The sequence below is a fragment of the Panthera onca genome, chromosome B3 (genome assembly GCF_046562875.1).
Source record: "Panthera onca isolate mPanOnc1 chromosome B3, mPanOnc1 haplotype 2, whole genome shotgun sequence".
Lineage (NCBI taxonomy): Eukaryota > Metazoa > Chordata > Mammalia > Carnivora > Felidae > Panthera > Panthera onca.
Window position 1 is genome coordinate 141,567,267 of NC_138344.1, and position 22,321 is coordinate 141,589,587.

General features: G+C 55.8%; 2 protein-coding genes across 9 annotated transcripts in view; one reads left to right on the forward strand and one right to left on the reverse strand.

Moving 5' to 3' along the window:
* EVL (Enah/Vasp-like) overlaps nucleotides 1-22,321 on the forward strand; it is a 267,581-nt gene that overhangs the window by 155,299 nt on the left and 89,961 nt on the right. The window lies entirely within an intron of this gene.
* The window catches only part of DEGS2 (delta 4-desaturase, sphingolipid 2), a 72,540-nt gene that overhangs the window by 6,092 nt on the left and 44,127 nt on the right, over nucleotides 1-22,321 (reverse strand). Inside the window, exons 1-2 of one of the 8 annotated variants that reach the window (XM_078447855.2) lie at nucleotides 15,399-15,564; nucleotides 14,154-14,249 (exon numbers count right to left, since the gene is read on the reverse strand). The exons of 6 other annotated variants lie outside the window; for them this stretch is intronic. In XM_078447855.2, the coding sequence (XP_078303981.1) occupies nucleotides 14,154-14,249; nucleotides 15,399-15,480 (178 nt within the window). In that variant the 5' untranslated portion in view covers nucleotides 15,481-15,564. Of the gene's footprint in view, nucleotides 1-14,153; nucleotides 14,250-15,398; nucleotides 15,565-22,321 lie in introns of those variants that run through there. One more of the 8 variants, XM_078447856.2, reaches the window with a different exon arrangement.

Below are 22,321 nucleotides of genomic sequence, written 5' to 3' on the forward strand. Positions count from 1 at the left end.
GACAACAGGGGTTTATCCCAGGCACGCTCAGGACAGCCGGTGCCAGTCTCTGGGCAGCCTCGGGCTCACCAACCACAGGCTGACACATGAACAGCGTCCCCAGGACCACAACAGAGGCTGGGCCCCAACTGGAACCGGCCAGATGAAGGGTAAATCCTGCCCGGCCCTTTCCTCTAACTGACCCAGGAAGTCACTTCCCTTTTGTGCTCAGAAGAGAAGGATGTGACAGCTCGGCTCAGCCCCCCCTCCACGGCCCCCATGGCCAGGCCCCTCCACCCTCCTCCCAGCCCACAGAACTTTCTGTCAGAGCCACCCAGTGATCGAACAGTCTGCTTCATAGGTGGTGAGCCGCCTGTCCCTGGGAGTATGCAAAGAGAAACACAACAACATGGGCAAAGGGATTCTGCCCCAGTCAGAAGGGAGACTCAGGTTCAAAATCCTCCTGCCCAAGAGGCCACACTACAAGCCCATCTTGGGGTTAGTCTGGATGTTGCTGTGTGGCCGGAGGTGTGTTCCCACCCTCTCTGGACCTCGGTGTCCCAGCGTGTGATGGCAAGGGTGCGACATGCCTCACAGGCTATCTGTCCCCACAGAACAGTCCTGGTTCCATGAACGCAAACAGCCTTCATCTGCCAGAGATGCTGGGGGGCGTTGGGGTTCCCAAGTCCTAGAACAGCAGGCCACCTCTGCCCAGAGGTCAACAGAGTCTCCCCCCAGGCAGCACTTACACCAGCTGCGACCCCCCTGCACTCAGGGACCACCTCTGGGACAGTGCCAGCCCTCAGGCCTCCAATCTTCACAAAGCCACCCGGGCCCTTTGATCCCAGTACCCCTCTCCCTGAAGCTCGGCCAAGGACACCACCAGGACAGTGGTCACAGCACAAGTATAAAAGCAGAACTTGGGAACAAGCAGGCAAGGCAAGTGACAGGTGACAAAACTCAGCTCCACTCAACGGGAACACAAGGGCCCCAGCATCCCCAGGGGGTGGGAGAGAGCAGCATTTGGAGCAGGTTCAGACCCTCGCTCCAGATGACCGTTTAATATCCAGAATATATAAAGATCTCCTACAGCTCAACAACAAAGACAGACAACCCAATTTGAAATGGGCAAGTGACCTGAACAGACACTTCTCCCAAGACGTGCACCTGGCCAATTAGCACATGAAAAGATGCTCCACGTCAGCCATCAGGGAAATGCAAATGAGAGCCACAAATGAGACACGCTACACACCCGCTAGAATGGCTGTAATAAAAACAGTTAATACCAAGTGTTAGTGAGGACGTGGCCGACCTGGAGTCCTTGTTCGTGCACTGCTGGTGGGAACGCAAAATGGCGCGGGCGCTGTGGAAGACAGTTGGGTGGTTCCTCAAAGAGCTAAATGTAGACTTAGCGTGTGCCCCAGCAATTTCACTTCTCAATAGGTACCCCAAAGAACTTAAATCAGGGACACACACGAGACCTGTACGCCAATGTCCAGCACACTAGTCACAGCATCCAAAGGCGGAAAACAACCCACGTGTCCAACAACAGATGAACGGGCTGGCCACACAGTGGGATATCATTCAGCCATCGAAAGGAACAAAACTTCCAGTCGAAGAACAACCGAGTCCTGGGGGTGCAGTGGCCGCCACGGTGACTATAGTTGATAACACCCTGTTGTAGATTTGAAACTCGCCTCGAAAGTAGGTCTCCCATCCGGGAACCTAACGACAAAAGTGCCTATAAGCACGCGTGGTGACGCATATTAAGGAGATATACTGTGGCGATCCTTTTGCAACATATACAAACATCGAGTCCTCCTGTTGTACACCTGACCCTAGTATCGTGTTATATGTAACTATGCCTCGATTTAAAAAATTCCGAAACACCTTCTCTGTTTCACAATGCCGACTGCCTAATCCTGCTCCCTGAAACGGACTCCCGGGGGGAACTACCAGCGCCGCAAAAACAAATTTTTTTAAAGGGAGGAAATGCTGACACAGGTTACAACATGGACGAGCCTTGAAGACACGACGTTGAGGAAAGAAGCCAGAAACAGAGGCCACGTGGTTTATGACTGTTCTGACACGAACGTTGAGAACAGGCAAGTTCATAGAGACAGAAGGGAGGGGTGGGCAGGGGCTGGGGAGGGGGTCACAGGGGTGGGGGGGGAGCGGTGACGGGTCTGTTGGGAGCCCCAAAAAGGTTTCGGAAACAGCAACGGCGCACAACCGTTGCCACCAGATCAGGCACCTAAACGTGGTTACAGTGGCAAACGGTACGTTACACGTATTTCACAATAAGGGAAAAGTTAAGAAAGACAATCCCAGCTCAGGGCGCCTGGGCGGCTCGGTTGGTGGAGCGTCCGACTTCGGCTCCGGTCATGATCTCACGGCTGGTGGGTTCGAGCCCCGCGTCGGGCTCTGTGCCAACAGCTCGGAGCCTGGGGCCCGCTTCGGATTCTGGGTCTCCCTCTCTCTCTCTGCCCTCTCCCGCTCATGCTGTCTCTCTCTGCCTCTCAAAAATAAATGAACATTAAAAACAAAACAATGAAACTACAGTCCCGGCTCTGGGCAGGCTGGTTCGACCGCAGCCTCCGTGGCTGAACCACGGCCAGGGTCACCGGCAGGACTAACAGATAAGGCACGGGGCAGCTCCGGCTGAGCGGCCAAGGCGGGCACGCCGACCAGCCTGCAGTCGGGATGACCTCCTGGTGCACCGGGGAGGCCAGCTTTAAGGAGCAGGTCGCCAAACACGGCCACAGAGGCTTGCCGCTGTGCAAATGGGACACGGGGGCTGGCCCGCGTTGCCTAACGGCCGCTGAGCTTGCACCTGCGTTGTGGGAGGTGACTGGGCCGCCCCACAAAGGTCAGAGGCCCCGTGGGGTGCACGCGGGCAGAGGAGTCCTCGGGATGGCAGTGCGAAGGCCCTGCCACCTTAAGCCAGGAGAACCCCTTCACAAGGTGGAGGGAGATACCGGCAACGGGGGGGCAGGGGGACAGAATGACAGCCCCCCGCAGCCCCCCACGTCCCACTCCCATAACCCGCGAGTAGGTTCGACGACACAGCAAGAGAGAAGCAAGGTCGAACAGGGCAGTCACGTTACTAGGAACGGACCTTACTACACGAGAATGACCCTGGATCTTCTGGTGGCCCAGGGTCATCCCAGGGCCCTACCTGTGGGGGAGCAGGCAGGAGAGGGGGTCCCAGGGGCACCGAGAAGGGCTCCGCCGGCCCCTGCTGGTGTGAAGGTGGCGCTGGAGGAGGCGGGTGCAGGTGCCTGCAAAGCTGGAAAGGCCTGGAACCAGATTCTCCCCCAGAGGGAGCACGGCCCTGGGACACCCTCACTTCAGCTGGGTGAGACCCGTGTCAGACTCGTGACCTCCAGAACTGCAAGAGAACACGTGTGGTGTTCGAAGCCCCCCAGTTTGTGGAAATCTCACCCAAGAAAACTCACCCAGCACGGGGACCAGGGAGGAGGAAGCCGCACGGCTGGGCCAGCCACCCGGGTCCGCTCCTCCTCTGCCCTGACGTCTGGCGCTGGGTGTGGGGCCACTCACACTCGGTCCTGCCCCTGAGGGCCCGAGGGGGACGAGCCAGCACTGCGCTCGCCCAGGTTCTCCCCCCAGGTGGGCACGAGACCAAAGGACCCGAGCCTGGGAGCGGGGACTGCCGTGTGGGCCCCACGCATAAGTGGGGACAAGGGGCAGGCCTCGTCCAAGCTTGCTCCTCTCCCAAGAGGGGGTCAGAGTGACAGGCGACACTTCAGAACACAGGCCTGTATTTCCTGGGAAGACCAGTGCTGGGGGGCGGGGGGATGTTGGTGGAGGGAGTGGGGGGGGACTGGGGGCTGGGAATCCAGCAGCCACAATGAGGTGAAGCCCGAGAAAGAAGAAAGGTCTTCATGACGGCCAGGAAGTTCACGATGGCCACCTCAGCCATCAGCCGACACGCTCACCCACAGCCTGGGGCCGGGGACACCACAGAGTCCCCCTAACCTTTGCACAGCTGGATGTCAGGTCGGGACATCCAGGTCACAGGTCACAGGGCTCCGCCAGCCTCCCTTTTACGAGGGGCAGCCCCCGGGGCACCAGCCCTCCCCCCTGGGCAACCAGCGGCCTGGCCGGCACCTGCCAAGGCACACCTGAGAGCTGACCCAGGAAGCTGAAGGCCACCAGCTTCTACAGGGTTAGTTTCCATGCTTCCCCTTGGAAGGAGGCCAAGCGTGGGCAGCACGGTGGGGGGGGGGGGGGGGGGCGGGAGCAGGCCACACCTGTACCAGGTGAGCAGCCTGGCAAGCTGTGGGACACTGGGGACCAGGACCCCAGCTCTGGGATCAAGGCCAGCAAACAGGCCAGTCCCTTGCTCCTCAGAGGCAGCTGTGACCTTGGACAGTGGGCGCCAGATGCCCCACCTGTCGAACAAAGACAGCGAGTCCTACCTGTGGGGAGCAAAGGAGTGCACCCTTGAGGACCCACCCCTGCCGAGCCCACCTTCGGGGAGCCCAGTGCCCCTTCTCCTTTACCTGACAGTGTCCCAAATCCTCGGCTGTCCCCAGCCCAGGCGGCCACACTACCTCCCCACCCTTGTCCCCACATCTGAGAAATGGGGTGACACTCCTACCTGCCTCCCGGGGCTGCAATGAGGCTGGGATGACACCTCCGGGCCCTGGGAGCTGTCTTATCGCTATTAAATGCAGTTTCCTGATCTGAGAATAAAAACATCCTACTTCTGACCTATGGGGGCTCGGGTGCTGCTCCTGGAGGCTGATCTGGCCCAGCTTGCTTTGACCTACGAGAACGAGCCCAGCGCTCCCAGGCCGGGAGGGTCACGGGGTCCAGCCATCCTGCTGGAGGCCTGGAAAGTGGGGCCGATGCCCCAGCTGGACTCCAGGCAGGGCAGGGGCGATGCCTACAAGGGGCCAAGCACGTGGGCCCCAGATCACCTCCACTACCTGCCGGGAGGCGCTTCCTGGACACGGTGCGGGGAGGAGGGGCCCAGCAGCCATCAAGGAGAAGGCAGAGCCCAGGGGCCTTGGCTCAAAGTGTATGTGGGGCGAGGCACCAGAAGGCCTCAGAGACCACAGTCAGGGAGCTGGGCCCCACCTTAGGAGCGGGGCTACTCTGGACCTTCCCATCGCGAGAAAACTCAAGCCTCACTCGAGGAAACCTCCAATACCTGACTCTTCAATTCCAGAGCTTCCCGGTTCCAGAGGAGATGCTCTGGGGACCACTGGCCACTCAGGACTAGAGGTGGAGGTCACTGGGCACCGTATGGAGCGGGCTAACTGAAGCCACGGGCTGGAGGTGTCTAGCCAAGGAGGCGCCATGAACAGGAAGACAGGTGCCCCCAGTGCACTGAGCAAGGTCATGGCGGCCTCAGCAGGAGCCATTCCAGCACAGCCAGGGGCAAGATGGCGGTCGGGTAAGGAGATGCGGGGGACAGGATGAGTGCGGGCATGGGGGGCATGGGGGGCGGAGGGAAGTTTGGCTGGGGGGTAAGAGGAGGAGGAGGAAAGCACCTGCGGACAGCAGAATGAGAGGACGGAGATGCTGGGGCGGGGCTCACGGAGCAGGCAAGGGGGTGCTGGCCCTGTAGAAGCGGGGGCCTCTTCCAGGGGCTCAGGGAAGGACACAGCCCTGGGCTCCATGTTCTCTGGGCCCCAAGAGAGGGGGAGGCCCAAAGACGAGGCAGACAACCCCACACTCCTGGCACCTCCCACGAGGAGCCGCAGCCCTGGCTGGACATCCAAGCCTGGCCCAGCCTGACCAGGCCCTTCCCCACGGTGGGACCCCAGCTGATGGCGGCGGGGGTCGGGGGGCCCTGACGACTCAGGCCTCCAGCTCAGAGACCACAGTAGCTGGACCAGGCCCCGCATGCTTCGAGGGCTCTCTGCTCCACAGGCAGCCTGGAGCCCCGCCTGGACGGCCACCTGGAACCAGAGACAAACAGACGCATGCAAATGTCTTCTAGCAACAGCCCGGGGCGGGCACGGCCCCAGGCAGCTGGGCAAGCAGCCACCAACAACAGCCGTCGTTAGAAGTCCCACTGCCCAGCCCTGACGCGGAAAGGAGGGTCTGAGGTGTAGGCAGGCCGGGGAAGAGGGTGACGGTGCCGAGACTTGGCCTGGGGACCCCCACCACCAGGCCCGCGGGATGCACGCAGGGGCCCGGGTGAGGGCTGGGACATCAGCGGGTACGCCACGCGGGGAATCTGACACACAGGGATCCGGCCTTCACCACCCTGCCCCGGAGGGGGCCATCCCGCCACCGCAGAGACGAGGAGGCAGGGGTCCCCCCACAAGGTGAAACAGCGTGCCTAATTTCCAGAGCACCGTCCCCTCCCTGCCAACCGGCGAGCCAGAAAGAGCGCTCTGAGGGGCCTCAGCCCCCCGGGGGGAGCCTCTTCCCAGGACCGGGCTACGTCGTCGCCAGGGCAAAGCACCCAGAGAAAACCCTGGGTCCCAGCTCGGGAGACCGGCTCTACCCCACAGGGACCGGCTCTGTCCCTCTCTGGGCCAGCTTGTCACTGTCCACCTTGAAGGTGCTGGTTCTGACCATGCTGGGGCTGTGAGCGCGCGGAGGGGTTCCCCAGGGCACCCAGTGTGGGGAAGCCTGGCTCCAGCAGAACTGTACCTTTACATGCATCGCACGGATGTACACGCGTGACAGACGTGTTCGCGGGACCCAGACAGCGGAGCGGGAGGATGGGCCCGGGGGACCCAAAGCGCCCCCACACCAGCCCCCTGGAGCGGCGTCACCATGGAAACTTCTCCTGAGAAACGCTGCTGCTGGGCCCTCAGCCTCCAGAGGTAGCCGGAGGAGGTCCCAAGGCCGCCCGGGCTCCCCCTCCCGCCCCCTGCTGGCCTCAGGCAGGGCCCCCAGGAGCACGCGAGGCTTCTTCCTGCCGACACTGTGTCCCTCCACGTGCCAGGCCTGGCACCATCTGGGACGACCTGTTCCTACCACCTCCCCGAGGAGCCCAAACCCCACCGCGTGACAGTCTCCACGGCCGTAGGGGAGGTCCTGGCCACTGCCTCTCATCGCCTAAGTGCTCCCAAGTCTAGAACATTCCACGGCACACAGCAACGCATGCTGTCCACCTGCTTCCCACCCCGGTGCCCAGAGCGCTTTCCCTCACGTCGCCGCCCGCGGTAACTTGACCACCCTCCCAGCAAAGGCGCCTAAAGCCCTCATAATCCCCTCCTTCCTAAACGGCTTCCTTGCGGCCCTGCCCTGGCTCAGTGGCCTTCCCTCAGTGACCCCCACCTCCTTTTCCCTTCCAGAGCCGGAGGCAAGTCTAACCCTGTCTGGTCAGCGCGGGAGGCACTGTGGGGACCCGGTTCGGCGCAGACAATGTGGAAAGCGACCCAAAGTGCCTTCAGGAGCCACCATACCCGCCTCCTCACCTGCATCTCACTAAACCTGCTTTTTGTCCATTGACAAATATTTGCTGAAGGTCTTTGGCAGCCAGGCCCCAGATCCTGGAGATGGGAGGGGTTCCCAGGCTGTGCAGGGGTGGGGCATTGCCCTTCCAGGGCACGTATATAGTGTGTCCCAAAAGAAGGACACACACACACACACACACACACACACACACACACACACCCATGCATGACATCAGGGCAGAAATCCGAAAGATGGAGAGTCTGGGTGTAAGAACCTGGGAGTGACTGCACCTGTTCGCAAGGCATCTTCCAGGTAATGAAAATACTCCAAAACTGGATTATGTAACTTCAGTAAAGTCATTGGCCTGTGCCTTTCAAATGAAGGAATTTACGACATGTAAATCGCACCTCATAAAAGCTGGTACAAATTAACGAGCAAGGAGTTAGGGAGGTGGAGGAGGCCGGGGCACATGCCTCGGTGTGGAGGCTGGAAATGAGAGCTGGCACCTGTTCGTGAGTTGTCTGTCAGGGACAGTGGCTCTCCTCGGGCCCCGGGGGCAGAGGAGGGTGGAAGACAGGCCCCGGCTGGTGCAGCCATGGGTCAGAGGTCTGCCTGCCTGACCCCTGACCAGCTGGGTAACTGCACGAGTGACTTAACACGTAGAGAGCGTCAATGTCAGGAAGGCAGAGACAGGACAGGCCAGGACAGGGTACAAGCGGCCCCCAGGGGGTGGAGGAGGGCCAAGGACAACAGACGGGGGCTTAGAGGAGAGGTCCGTGCTGCAGGCACCAGCCACACTCCTCCCTTCCCACATGCGTGCTCAGCACCGCATGCTGGTAGCTTGACATTGGCCATGAGAGAAAGATGTCCAGAAATTGCCAAATGCCCGGCTTGCAAACCAGGGCTTTTTATCCCCTCCAGAGAACACCAGCACATGCGCGCACAGGAGACGGGAGTTCAGTACATAAAGAATAGGGGACAAGAATTCAAGCAGAGGGCACAGCATTTGCAAAAGCCATGAAGAGGGAGATGAGCAGATGGGGTGCGTCCCACCAAGTGGCTAGAGAGCAAAAAGCAAGGGGAAAGGGCAGGGGCCAGAGATGGGGATGCCCCAGGCGCCAGGGCAGAGGTGAGATTTTACGCTTTGGAGGATTTCGGTAGGGGAGGACGTAATTGGGTCAAAGAGGGTCCCCGAGTAACCTCTTAGGGATCACCTATCATCTGTGCTACCCAAATACCCAGCATGCCTCCTTCCCTCCCCACCCAACTTAAGGGTCACAGCACCCCTTGCTTTCCTTGGAGAGCCCCTTCTCTCTGCTCTTACGATGCGACGCGACACTGTGGGGCCCCTACCTACCACAGCCCCCTGCCCGCTGACCAGCCACCGGACCCGAGGCTCTCTCCGGCCAGAGATTACCTGGCTCCAGGCCAGGCAGCTACTCAGGGCAGGAGGGGAGGGGGGCAGCTCTCTTTCTTCTGTGGGATCTCAGAGCTGGGGGGACCCAACCCGGGTGCTGCCTGCGGCCCTCCTGGCAGAGGAGAAGGCCCATATGGTGACCGAGGCAGGGACGAGCGGCATGGAGAGAAGAGCCTTGCGGCCTGCCTGCCCCCCACCCCTGCAGCGTCTCTGTGGTTGGGTGAGGAGAGGTCACAAACTCCCCCCGTCCCCAGCTTCAGCCAGCTCTGTTCTGGAATCACCACTTGCCACTGAGAAAGCCCCGGCAAGGGTTTCTTGCCTAAGCAAATAATCCAACAATTGCCAAGAGTCTTACTTCCTTGTTTCCTCTTTTGTTTTCCTTTGATTATTTGAATCTTTGTGTGTGTTTTGTTTTACCATGTGTGTGCCCTGTTTTCATAAGAAAAAAGAAATCACAAAGCTATTTGTTTTTAAAGACAAACCCAAAGCCAGCTTCTGATTCCCCCGCCACGCCTGGCTTGGCCTCCGGTCCGCGGCGGGTCACAGTCCTGCTGGCTCGGATCCCGCCCTCACAATACAGGGAGCCTCAGGCGTGGCCCCGGGAGACATGGCTCTTAGGGGGCCGCGTGGGACCCCCGTTTTCTTTGGATGCTGTGCCCTGAGGAGCGTGTCCCCATCTAGGCAGGAGCTGGAGACAGACTTTGGCCCTGCCCCAAGGGCACTGTGGTTAGCTCCGGGGCAAGGGCTTCCTGGGTTCTGACTCCCTCCCCGATTAGGATCTTTCTGAGCGTCCACTGCCCACCCCACCCCACCCCCACACCCCCGGGGCTTGGCATGAGCCGCAGCGGCCAGGTGGGGCCGGAACACATGGCCAAGCGGGACGTGACTGGAACACCAGTCTGGCCCCTGCAGCCTGCGATCTGTGTGGTCCTATGCAAGTGACCTGCCTTCTCTGAGCCCGGCTCTGCTGTCTCTTCTATAGAGAGAGACACCAGCAGCTTCACACGGAATTTCTCTCTGGCTAGGAATAGCACGGATGGCAGAGAGCAGAGATGCAAAGGCATTCCCTGTCCTTGGGGAGAACTCACCTGTCTGCCAGAGGAGCAAAGATCATCGCAGCTACCCATTACTGAGTGCTGGGCTAAGCACTTAACGCCACCTCATTTGATCTGCCCAGCAACTCTGGAAGGAATAACAACCCCTTTTAACCTCACCAAGGCTCAACTTGCTCCTCTGTTGGTTGACCTGCCCAGGGTTTACATGGCTAACGGGTGAGGGCTGAGGATGAAATCCACGGCCGAGCTCTAGAGCCCTGCAACCTTCCCCAGAGAGATAAGGACCTGATGGGTTGGAGCCTCGGAGGGAAATCCCAGGGGAATGCCGTCCCCAGTGGAGGCCAAAGTCCAGGAGGGCAGCCGGGCGGGGGCCGGGCATCCTGCGGGAAATGGAATGGAGCAAGGGCCCTCACTAAACTCCAGGGGCATTTTTCACAGAACTAGAACAAGCCATTCTAAAATGTCTACGGATTACATATACCGTGGAATACTACTTGGCAATGAGCAAGAATGAAATCCTGCCCTTTGCAGCAACGTGGATGGAACTGGGGGGTGTTATGCTGAGTGAAATAAGTCAGCCAGAGAAGACAGATGTCATATGTTTTCACTCAGATGTGGATCTTGAGAAGCTTAACAGAAGACCATGGGGTGGGGGAGGGAAACAGAGAGAGGGAGGGAGGCAAACCATAAGAGACTCTTAAATACAGAGAACAAACGGAGGGTTGATGGGGGGGTGGGAGAGAGGGTGATGGGCACTGAGGAGGGCACCTGTTGGGATGAGCACTGGGTGCTGTGAGGAAGCAATGAATTATGGGCATCTACCACTGAGCCAAGAGCACGTTGTATACGCCGTATGTTAGCCAACTTGACAATAACTTATAAATAAATAGATATATTATATAGATATATATTATATAGATATTATATAGATATAAATAAATAGATAAATAAAAATGAGAAAGCATACAGAAAAAAAAATTCCTATGGAAGAACAAAAGACCCTGAATAGCCAAAGCAATCTTGAGGAAAAAAAGAACAAAATTAGAAGTATCACGCTCCTGGGCGCCTGGGTGGCTCAGTCGGTTGAGCACCCGACTTCGGCTCAGGTCATGATCTCACGGTCCGTGGGTTCGAGCCCCACGTCAGGCTCTGTGCTGACAGCTCAGAGCCTGGAGCCTGCTTCAGAATCTGTGTCTCCCTCTCTCTCTGCCCCTCCCCAACTTGCGCGCGCGCTCACTCTCTCTCTCTCTCAAAAATAAATAAAAACATTAACAAATGAAGAAAAAAAAAAGAAGTATCACGCTCCTGGATTTCAAACCATACTAACAAAGCTGTGGTAATCAAAACAGTATAAATTAGCATAAAAATAGACACACAGGATCAATGGAACAGAATAGAGAGCCCAGAAATAAACCCACACGCATATGGTCAATTAACTTACGACAAAGGGGGCAAGTATATGCAGTGGGGAAAAGAAGGTCTTTTCAGTTAATGGTGCCGGGGAAACCGGACAGCCACAGGCAAAAGAATGAAACCGGACCACTTTCTTACACGATGCAGAAAAATAAACTCAAAATGGATTACAGACTTGAATGCAAGACCAGCTGTCCAAAAGCTCCTAGAAAAAAATATACGCAGCAAGCTCCCTGACATCAGTCTTGGCGATGATTTTTTAGGATTTCACACCAGCAGTAAGTAAAGGCAACATAAGCAAAAATCAAACAGGTGGGATTGCATCAAACTAAAACGCTTCTGCACAGCGGGGGAAACCATCAACAACATAAAAAGGCATCCTATGGAATGGAAGAAGATGTTTACAAGTCACATATCCAATAAGGGGTTAATATCCAAAGTATGTAAAGAACTGATACAGCTCAATAGCAAACAAAAATTTGATTAAAAATGGGCAGAGCAGGGGCGCCTGGGTGGCTCGGTCGGTTAAGCGTCCGACTTCAGCTCAGGTCACGACCTCACGGTCCGTGAGTTCGAGCCCCGCGTCGGGCTCTGGGCTGATGGCTCAGAGCCTGGAGCCTGCTTCCGGTTCTGTGTCTCCCTCTCTCTCTGCCCCTCCCCCGTTCATGCTCTGTCTCTCTCTGTCTCAAAATAAATAAACGTTAAAAAAAAATTATGGGCAGAGCACTTGAATAGACATTTCTCCAAAGAAGACATCCAGATGGCCCACAGACACATGAAAAGATGCCCAACATCACTCATCGGCAGGGAAATAAATATGAAAACTACAATGAAATGCATTGTGGGAATGGCTGAAATCAACAACACAAGAAACAACAGGTGTTGGCGACCATGTAGAGCAAAGGGGGCCCTTGCGCACTGTCGGTGGAGACACGAGCTGGAGCAGCCACCGTGGGAAACAGCACAGAGAGTCCTCAAAATATTAAAACTAGAAATACCATATGACCCAGTAAATCCACACCTCAGTATTCATCCAGAGAAAATGAAAACACTAATTCGAAAAGATATATGCGCTCCCCTGTTCATCACAGCATTATTTACAATCGCCGAGACATGGAAAGCAGCTCTTTCTGCCCATGGATCCTATCCCAGTGCTTTAATAAAACCACGTGTTTGCACTGAAAAAAAAAAAGAAAATATATGGAAACAACATGTCCGTCAACAGATGAATGGATGAATAGAATGTGTTATATATATAATCCAAAACTACTCAGCCACATAAAAGAATGAACCTTTGGGGTGCCTGGGTGGCTCAGTCAGTTAAGACTGACTTCGGCTCAGGTCATGATCTCACGGTTCGTGAGTTTGAGCCCCAGGTCAGGCTCTGTGCTAACAGTGCAGAGCCTGCTTGGGATTCTCTCTCTCCCTCTCTCCCTGCTCCTCCCCCACTCAAGCGCTGTCTCTCTCTCTCTCTCCCCTCTCTCTCAAAAATAAATAAACATTAAAAAAAAAAAAAAACAAATAAAACAGATTGTGTCTCCCTCTCTCTCTCTCCCCCTTCCAGGCTTGTGCACCAGCTCGCTCTCTCTTTCTCTCTCTCAAAAATAAATAAACATTAAAAAAAAAAAAAAGAATGGAATTTTGCGACACGTTTGCAACGAATGAATGGCTCCAGAGGGTATTAGGCTAAGTGAAATAAATCAGTTAGACAAAGACAAATACCACGTGATTCCACTTATAGGTGGAATCTAAAAGACAAAGCAAAACAAGACCCAGATTCATACATACAGATTGGTGGTTGCCAGAGGGGGAGGGACATGGGGGAATGGCTGAAGGGAATTAAGAAGTGCAAACTTCCAGTTATACAGTAAATAAGTGATGGGGATGTAATGTATACCACGGAAACTGTAGTGGACAAAATTGTAGCAATTTTGTGTGGTGACGAATGGTAACTAGGTTTACTGAGGTGGTGATTCCACACTGCATACAAAGGTTCAATCACTATGTTGCACACCTGAAACTTACTAACATAATGTTGTACTTCAATAAAAATAAAGAACCAAAGAGCAAGGAGGGGCGGAGCAGGAAGGAAGGACATCTAGGCAGGGCAGGATCACACGCCTGGGATTAAGGGAAAATGGCACCTTCCAAGTTCATGGGTTCAAAACCAGACAGCATCTGGAGGAAACGGTACAGAGGAATCCACAGCACCCAGTGCAAACTGGGAATGAGCAAAGCTTCCCGGGGAGTCAGCCCGAGACCTGATGCTGTCCCCGCACTGGCCCAAATCACCTCCTCTCTTCAAGTCTTCCAGCCTTCCTGGCCACCTTGTCCAGGAAGCTTCCTCTAATGGTTCCAGGGCCGGTGGCTTCTCTCTCTCTCTCTCTCATGTCCTGGAGTGCTGGGTACCACACTGGGCACCTTTTAACATCCAAGGGCTCCTTTTAACATCACACCCTCTACGCCAGGCAAGATGGCTGTGCCCATTTTGCAGATTCAGAAAGTGAGTCTGCAGCCCAGAGTGTCTGGACCCCACCAGGCAGCTCTGTGGGCCAGGATATGTCTCCCAGCCTTCTCCACCTGGGGTCAGGTGCTCTTATAAGGGCAAGGCAGGGGACAGCCAGGGAAAGGGAAGGAAATGGAGCCCTGCCTCAGCCCTGCGGTGGGAACAGCCAAGACACATGCCCTCTAGGGAGACACAGGACCAGATAGTCACCAAGACCCCTCTGAGCGCCCCCAAGCAGTTCACAGGTGTTGGAGAGGATTCTGCCACACGTAAGACCACAACAGTGCTGGGTTATTGTTCGCCTCACAGCAGAAAACCACGAAAGTCACAAACCCACCCAGGGGTCTCGAGCCCATGAACCCCCAGACACAACAGAGTACAGCCATGCACTAACCACTCAGCAACACCCGGTGTCTGAGAGCTTTAAACATAGTAAGATGGGGATTTCCATAGTCTTGGAGCGGGGCAGGAAGACACCAAAGGGAAAACTCTAAAGAAAAAAAAAAAAAAAAAAAAGCTGCTGTGATAGCAAAAGACAAATTGTGAAGGAGAAAAATATTCGCAACATGTAGGACAAAGAGTTAAAAGCCTCCTATACAAAGAACTCCAACAATCAACAAGCGGACGACCACCCCAAGAGAAAAAAGAAGAAATTAAAATGTCCAATTAAACGTTGGAAACAATCATCCAAAAACTGCAAATTAAACACAGTGAACTAGTATGTGTCACGTGGTCGGTCTGATTAAAAGGTTTGCCAACCCCAGCTGCAGGCGAGGGCGTGGGAAACCAGGACCTGGACATTTCTTGGGAGGGAGGGGAGCAAGTCCACCCTGCTGGACTCCGGCCTGGTGCCGTGGAGGTGACTTGGTGGCACGCAGTGAAAGCTGTTGTGCAGGTGCGGGCCCTTTAACCTGCAATCCCCAGGGAAGGGCTGAGCACCCCAGGTCTAGAAGGAGTCGCCGGCTGGAATGACGGCGACTACGCTGGTAAAAATGACTTCGCAGGACCCTAAATGACAGCGAAGGGCGGCCACCGTGCATTAAGCTATAAAATACACGACAGAACGGGCAAACGGGGTTCTTCGGTATAAGCTCTGTTTAAAAAAAAAAAAAAAAGTGTCTCTCTCGTTGCACATTTGCTTCCTTCGAGGCGCTCAGTCGGCCCTAAACTCCCTGAGCTCAGCGGCCTCTGCGGACCCAGGAGGTCTGCCTTCGCGGGCAGGACGGCGCATCCCGCACACGGAGGGTCCCCGGGGGCCGACCCCTGCCCCACCACGTCGCCGCGCCCCAAGTTCACGCCCGGCGAGTGGCTTGCGTCCCACAACCGGGACGCAACAGTCGGGACGCGCTTCCCAGGCACGCGGATCCGGGCTCGGGTCCTCGGATCCTGGACCCCAGGACGCAGGCAGACACGCAGGGGAGTTTCAGACCCGGGCAGGGGGACTGTCGGGGACCCGGGGCAGGGACCCTTGGAGGAGGAGGAGAGGTGGCGCTCCCACCCTCCCCGAAGCAGGGGCGGAGGAGTGCGCGCCGGGCACCCGGGCCGGCGCAGGAGCAACCCCGGGGCTCCGCTGGCCCGCGCCGTCTGACCGCCACGCGGGGCTGTCCCCACCCCGCGGCAGGGGCCGAGCTGCGCTCACCGAGCATCTCTTTGCGCCGCTGCGTGTGCGGCTGGTCGGTGTAGACCCACTCGAAATCCGTGCGACCCGCGCAGTTGCCCATGGTGGGGCCCGGAGCGCAGCACGGAGCGCGGCGCGCCGCTCCGCTCGCTTCCACCTGTCTGCCCGCCGGCGCCGCGGCGCGGGGACCTGAAGGCCGCTCGAGGCGGGGCGGGGCCGGGGGCGGGGCCGGGGCGCCTCGGGAGGCGCGAGGGGGCGGGCACCGCGGGGCTGGGGCGCCGCCCCGAGCCGAGCCCGGGTTACCTCGGCTCGAAATGGGACTATCCGCGCGCCACCCGCGGGAGTCCCGGCCGCCAGGCTGTGCGGGGACCTTCCGATGCGCTCGCTTCCCCCCCCCCCCCCCCGCCTAGCTCGCCCCGGACGGGTCGTCCGGTTTCATGCAGGCCCCGCCCCGCGGAGCGCCAGCTCTCCCCGTGGCCCAGACGCACTGGCGCTCCCGCCGCCCCTGCCCCCACCGACGAGCCTGTGACAGCGCCCCCTCCCGGTGGGGTCGGGGGTCAGGAGACGAGAGCTTAAATGGAAGGGACAGTGCGAGTCCAAGGGAGGTGGTCGGGAAAGACACAGCGATTCTCCCTCGCCTACCGATTCCCTACTCAGCCCTTTCACGCAGTAATGCAGTGGGCAGACGATGTGTCTGTGACAACCTCTTTCGGGTGAGTCAGCCCCACCCCTGCCTTCAGGAAAATCGAGGGACACAGGGACACAGGCACGGAAGAAGCCTATTATGACTCAGGGTGATACATGCCATGACACAGGTAGGGGTAGCTAGCCAGGGTCCAGAAGAGGGGTCTTTTGCATTGGGCCTTAGAGGATGAGTAGGAGTCAACAGCCAGAAAAGGGGAAGGGCACTGGTGGTGGCAGGAACAGCAGGTGCAAAGGCCCAGGGACCCGGAAGAACCCGGACATTGTTAAAACAGAGGGTCCAGTGTTTGGTGGCTCTGGTGGGGACACAAGGCTCTTCCTTTTCACCTTTTCAGGGATTCTGCTCTCTTCTTCCTCTCGCTCCCTCGGAACTTTGGAGGGAGTGCCGGTTGACCTGAGGACCAGGGCCTGGCCTGGCCTGGGAGCTGCCGGGGTAGCAGACTGGCCTGGCAGCTGAAGGTGCCACAAGGCGGGGAGGTGCTAATGGTGGGATTCCCTCCAGCCTCCTGGAAGTCCACGGCCCAGGCTTGTGGTACAGTTGGCAGACCTCCCTCAGCCCAGGGCCAAAGGCAGTCCTGGCATGAGCTGGAAAGGAAAGCAATGGTGCAGGGTCCAGGTGTGCGAAAGTGAGCCGGCACAGAGGTTGGGTTCCCAGTCCAGCAGGAAGACCATCGGAGCTGCCCTCGCGCACCCACCGGGGGCACCCGGCCCAGCTTGCACGCCCTCAAAGGCAGAACTCACCGCTCCCCACGGCAACCTGTTCTTTTTTCAGCCAGAGGGACCCTCCCACCAGCTGGCCCTTTACCGATGAGTAAACCGAGGCTCAGAGCTGAAGAGGGCCTTGCCTAAGTACACAAAAAGAAGCAAAGCAGGGACAGGCCCCTAATCTTTGACATCAGAGTGTTAGCCCCCGTGTCACGCTCAGGGAGATCTGAGTCCCGGCTCTGCCCTGTGGGACACCGTGAGGCCTGCCGGCTGCCTCCACCCTGCGGCACGGATCAGAAAACTTCATTCATACATCTGGCCCAGGACTCAACCCATGCAGACGAAACTAGCCCAGTGTCCCCACTTGACAGATGAGCAGACTTAACCCAAGGTGGAGACAAGTCAAAGGGCACCTGGACAGAGACTTGAGAGCATGACTCCCAATCTGATGCCCTGACCAAGTAATTCCCAAGTCCCCGAGGCCAGCCTGACCCACAGAAACTGCCTTCAAGATGGTGAAGTAACCTCCCCATCATGCCCCTGGTCCTAGCGATGAAAGAGAGTACATATTCGTCTGTAAGGGGGTGTCCTGGGTAGGATCCCGGACCAGAAGAGGGGCATTAGGTAAAAACTTAGAGAATCTGAATAAACTATGGGCTTCAGTTAATAATAATGGATCAGGGGGCACCTGGGTGGCCCGGTCGGGTAAGCATCAGACTCCTGATTTTAGCTCAGGTCATGATCTCATGGTTCATGAACTCAAGCCCCACATTGGGCTCTGCACTGACGGTGTGGAGTCTGCTTGGGATTCTCTCTCTCTCTCTCTCTCTCTCTCTCTCTCTCTCTCTCTGCCCCTCCCCCACTTGATCTCTCTTTCAAAATAAATAAACTTCAAAAAAATAGTAATGTATCTGTAGTGATTCTTGAATTATAACAAACACATCATACTCCTATAAGATCTTAAAATAAAGGATATCAGGTGTGGAAGCTATGTGAATTCTTGACAGTATGCTCCCATTATTTCAATAAATCATAAAGTTTATTTTAAAATGAAGTTTATTCTTCAAAAATCCTTATGATGTATGGTGTATGTAGCCACTCTCCTGTGACTTCTCCATAACCTTCCCCGCCCCCATTGCCCTGGGAGGGGCAGCAGCCGGGGTGGGGGGCTCACCGACTCTCAGGAGGGACCCCGACCGGAGGCCCGGGTGTCTCCCACTGCCTGTGAGGAGCTGAGGGTAACTACCCCCCTCCGAAGTCTTAGCTGTAGTGTTTGCCATCCCAACACAAAGCCCGATTCTGCCGTGCACCTTTGCAGAGAACAGGCCAGAATGCATTCCGCAGGGCGGCCCTTCCCACCCCTGCCCAAAGCCAGGAGGCTAACAGCCCGTGAGTCACAGTCTGTTGACAAGGACTTCCCTCCCTTCGTGAAGGAAGGGCAACCATCCCCAAGAAAGGGAAGAACTCCCCACCTGGGAAAACAGAGCTGTTGGAAAAGCAGAACCAGACTGAGAAACGACAATACTTTTTGCAGGAGGCACAAAAGGCTACTGCCATTTCACCCATGAAGTAAATAAATAAATAAACCAGAGATGGACATATATAGATCGCTGGTTTACAAGAAAAGAATCTTGAGGGTGCTTGGGTGGCCCTGTGGGTTGGGTGTCTGACTCTTTTTTTAAAAAGAATTGTTTTTTCAACGTTTATTTATTTTTGAGACAGAGAGAGACAGAGCATGAACGGGGGAGGGTCAGAGAGAGGGAGACACAGAATCTGAAACGGGCTCCAGGCTCCGAGCTGTCAGCACATAGCCCAACGTGGGGCTTGAACTCACAGACCGCGAGATCATGACCTGAGCTGAAGTCGGACGCTTAACCGACTGAGCCACCCAGGTGCCCCGGGTGTCTGACTCTTGATTTGGGCTCAGGTCATGATGTTACAGTTGTAAGATCAGGTCATGATCTCATGGCTGTAGGATCGAGCCCTTCATGGAGCTCTGCGCTTGGGATTCTCTTTCTCCCTCTCTGTCACTCCCCAGCTCCCACGAGCTCTCTCTCTCTCTCTCTCAGAATAAATAAATAAACTTAAAAAAAAAGTTTTAATAAAATAAAAAAACTAAAAGAAAACCCTCCATTGAAATAGAAGTACATGAAAGAAAACAGACATGAAGACAGGTACAGAATCCAAAAATCTGTCTCAAGAGATTTCTAGAATAGAGCAAATGGGGGAGGTGTGACACTTGTGCCTCCATAGTCTTATTTTCCTCGTAGAAGTCATCTGTCACTGGAATTATAATTTAATTATGTGTGAGGATGACTATCCCTCTCTGACATAAAGCTTTATAGCATGTACTTACTTACCTGATTATTGTCTGTCTCCTCCCATAGAGTGTCTGTTCTCTTGGGTTCACCCCTGGTAACCCTAACGCCTAGAATATGGATGCCCTTAATAACAATTTACTAAATGAAACTCAACACCCAAAACACAAATGATCCAGTGAAGCAATGGGCAAAAGACATGAATAGACACTTCTCCAAAGAAGACACCCAGAGGGCCAACGGACAAAAAGATACTCCACGTCACTCATCATCAGGGAAATACAAAGCAAAACCACGATGAGATACCACCTCACACCTGTCAGAATGGCCAACACGAACAACTCAAGGCAACAACAGATGTTGGCGAGGATGCGGAGAAAAAGGATCTCTTGCATTGTTGGTGGGAACGCAAGCTGGTGCGGCCACTCTGGAAAACAGGATGGAGGTTCCTCAAAAAGCTAAAAATAGAACCACCGTACGACCTATGTGGAATTTAAGAAACACTACAGTTGAACATAGGGGAAGGGAAGCAAAAATAAGATAAAAACAGAGAGGGAGGCAAACCCTAAGAGACTCTTAAATACAGAGAACAGACTGAGGGCTGCTGGAGGGGGGGGGGGGTTGGGGGGATGGGCTAAATGAGTGACGGGCCTTGAGGAGGACACGTGTTGGGATGAGCACTGGGGGTTGCATGCAAGTGATGAATCATTAATTTCTATTCCTGAAAAAAACAGTAAATAATGCAAAAAAATACACACACACAAGCGAACTAGCCCACTACTTGGTTCTGAAGCTAAAAATAGTAAAATGATACAATGTATTTAGAATTAAAAAATAATTTACTAAGTGAAAGGATGGATGAATCACGTCAAACAAGAAATAAATGGGGTTTCCTAAGATCAGAAGTAAGACGCGAGTCTCACGACCTGAGCCGAAGTCGGACACTCAACCGACTGAGCCACCCAGGCGACCCATCTGCCGTAATATCTCTTAAAGCACCACACGCACCTGCCTCTGATCCAGGAATTTCACTGCTGGGCACAGAGCCCAAAGAAACAAAAATATATATCCACCAAAGGCACGTGTAGGAATATTCATAACAGCTTTATTGGTAAAAGCCCAATCCTGGAGAGAATCCCAACCTCCAAGCACAGCAAATGGATAGACAGACTTCCCACGGTCATCCACACGCTGGAATAAAACAGGAAATGCTATGCACGCACCAACACGGTGTATCATCCGTGCATTTTGATTTTCTGTATTTCTTTTCTTTCTTTTTTTTTTTTTTTTTGGTAATCTCTACATCCAAGGTTGGGGCTCGAACTCCCGACCCCAAGATCAAGAGTTGCATGCTCTTCTGACCGAGCCAGCCAGACCCTCCTGATTTTCTGTATTTCTGGTGCTGACATCTGCAGACCCTGAAGAGACGGCCCCTCCCGGGGACTAACCCGTTCCTGGCGATGGTAAACGCCTGGCCTGAGAGCCTTCCCCGGGCAAACTAACCCATCCAGAGCTCATGCGGGCCACCTCCTCCTCCTCCACACGTCCAAGGACGATTGGAATAAAATGATTCAGGCTGACCAGTCCTAAACCTGTTTACCCTGCCTCACCACACCTTCCCGTGGAAACCACATTCAAGGCTCCTGGCCTCTCTGCCCCAGCCTCCGGGGTGGCCCTGTGACCTAAGGTGTGCGCCCTCCTCCCTGGAACTGTACATAACAATGGCAGTTGTCTCCCGATCCGTGGGCCTAATAATATTGGTGTGGTAAACAAGCAGCACAGCAAGTGGGAGGTTTGGCCTCAGTGGGGACTGATATGCCACCAGGACGCCTGGGGCTATTGACCCACTGCACCAGGTGTGAGCTGCAGCCTGGGCCTGGGTGAAGCCTGCAGGTGCCCTCCTCCCCCCCCCCCCCCCCCCACCGCTGGCGCATTTGCCTGGGGTGGCCCCGGACTCCCACCCGGACCTCCTTAGGCTCTGGTCTGAGCTGTGACCTGCCTAGATGGCAGGGTTCCGGGGCACCCCTTTTCTTGGGGGACTAGCTGAGTGTATGGCCAGGCCAGAGTGCACAGCACGGACACCCTGCTCCCTGCCTTTCGGCCTGCCCAGCGAAGCACGTGGGTAACACCCGTGCGCAGAGCCACCCGTGAATTCAAACCACACACAGAGCCAAGGCAAGGGCAACCCGCTCGGGGACCACAGCACCCCACAGGTCCTGTGGGAAAGGCCGCGATTGTGCTGTTTGCCTGCGACAGTCCCCATTCCTCCCCTGACTTAGTGGGGGTAGGAGGGATCACACCCATGGAGAATCTGGAGGGAGGGAGGAGGGGGGGGAAGAGGACAGGCAGGAGGAGGGGGAGAGAAAGGGGGACGAGGGAAGAGGGGGAGAAGAAGGAACCAGGCCACTGGGCCCCTGTCCCCAATACCCAACATTACTAAAATTACTAACTCCACCCAATCTCTCCACCCAGGAGAGATTTTGCCCTTAGAGATTTGGCTGACAGGTTCCACTCGGCTCCCATTTCAGCGTGCCCTCAGCCCGTCTGCCTTCACCCGTGAAGTGACACACACCTTTTCCAGGCTACCCGGGGCGTCCACAGCCTTGGCTTCCCCCACCATCCTCGCAGACAAGACCTGGCCGGCACCCGCCTTCCTCCAGGAGCACGGGCATCAGACATTACATGGCTGGCATCTTCCTCTAGCGAGAGTCATCCGACACACCCCTTAAGGTCGTACAAATCCACATCTGTTAGTCCTTTTGGCAACACGTTCCTCATTTAGAAATTCTACCTAAATCTGGGGCACCTGGGTGGCTCAGTCGGTTGCACGGCAGACTTCGGCTCAGGGCATGATCTCACGGTCCGTGAGTTGGGGCCCCGCGTTGGGCTCACTGCCTTCGGTGCAGAGCCTGTTTGGAATCCTCTGTCCCCCTCTCTCTCTGACCCACTCTCTCTCTCTCTCTCTCTCTCTCTCTCTCTCTCTCTCTCTCTCTCTCTCTCTCTCTCTCTCTCTCTCTCTCTCTCTCTCTCTCTCTCTCTCTCTCTCTCTCTCTCTCCAAGATCAATTCTACGTGAGGCACCTGGGTGGCTCAGTCAGTTAAGCGTACGGCTTCAGTTCAGGTCATGATCTTGCAGTTCATGAGTTCAAGCCCCGCATTGGGCTCTGTGCTGACGGCTCAGAGCCTGGAGCCTGCTTTGGATTCTGTGTCTCCCTCCCCT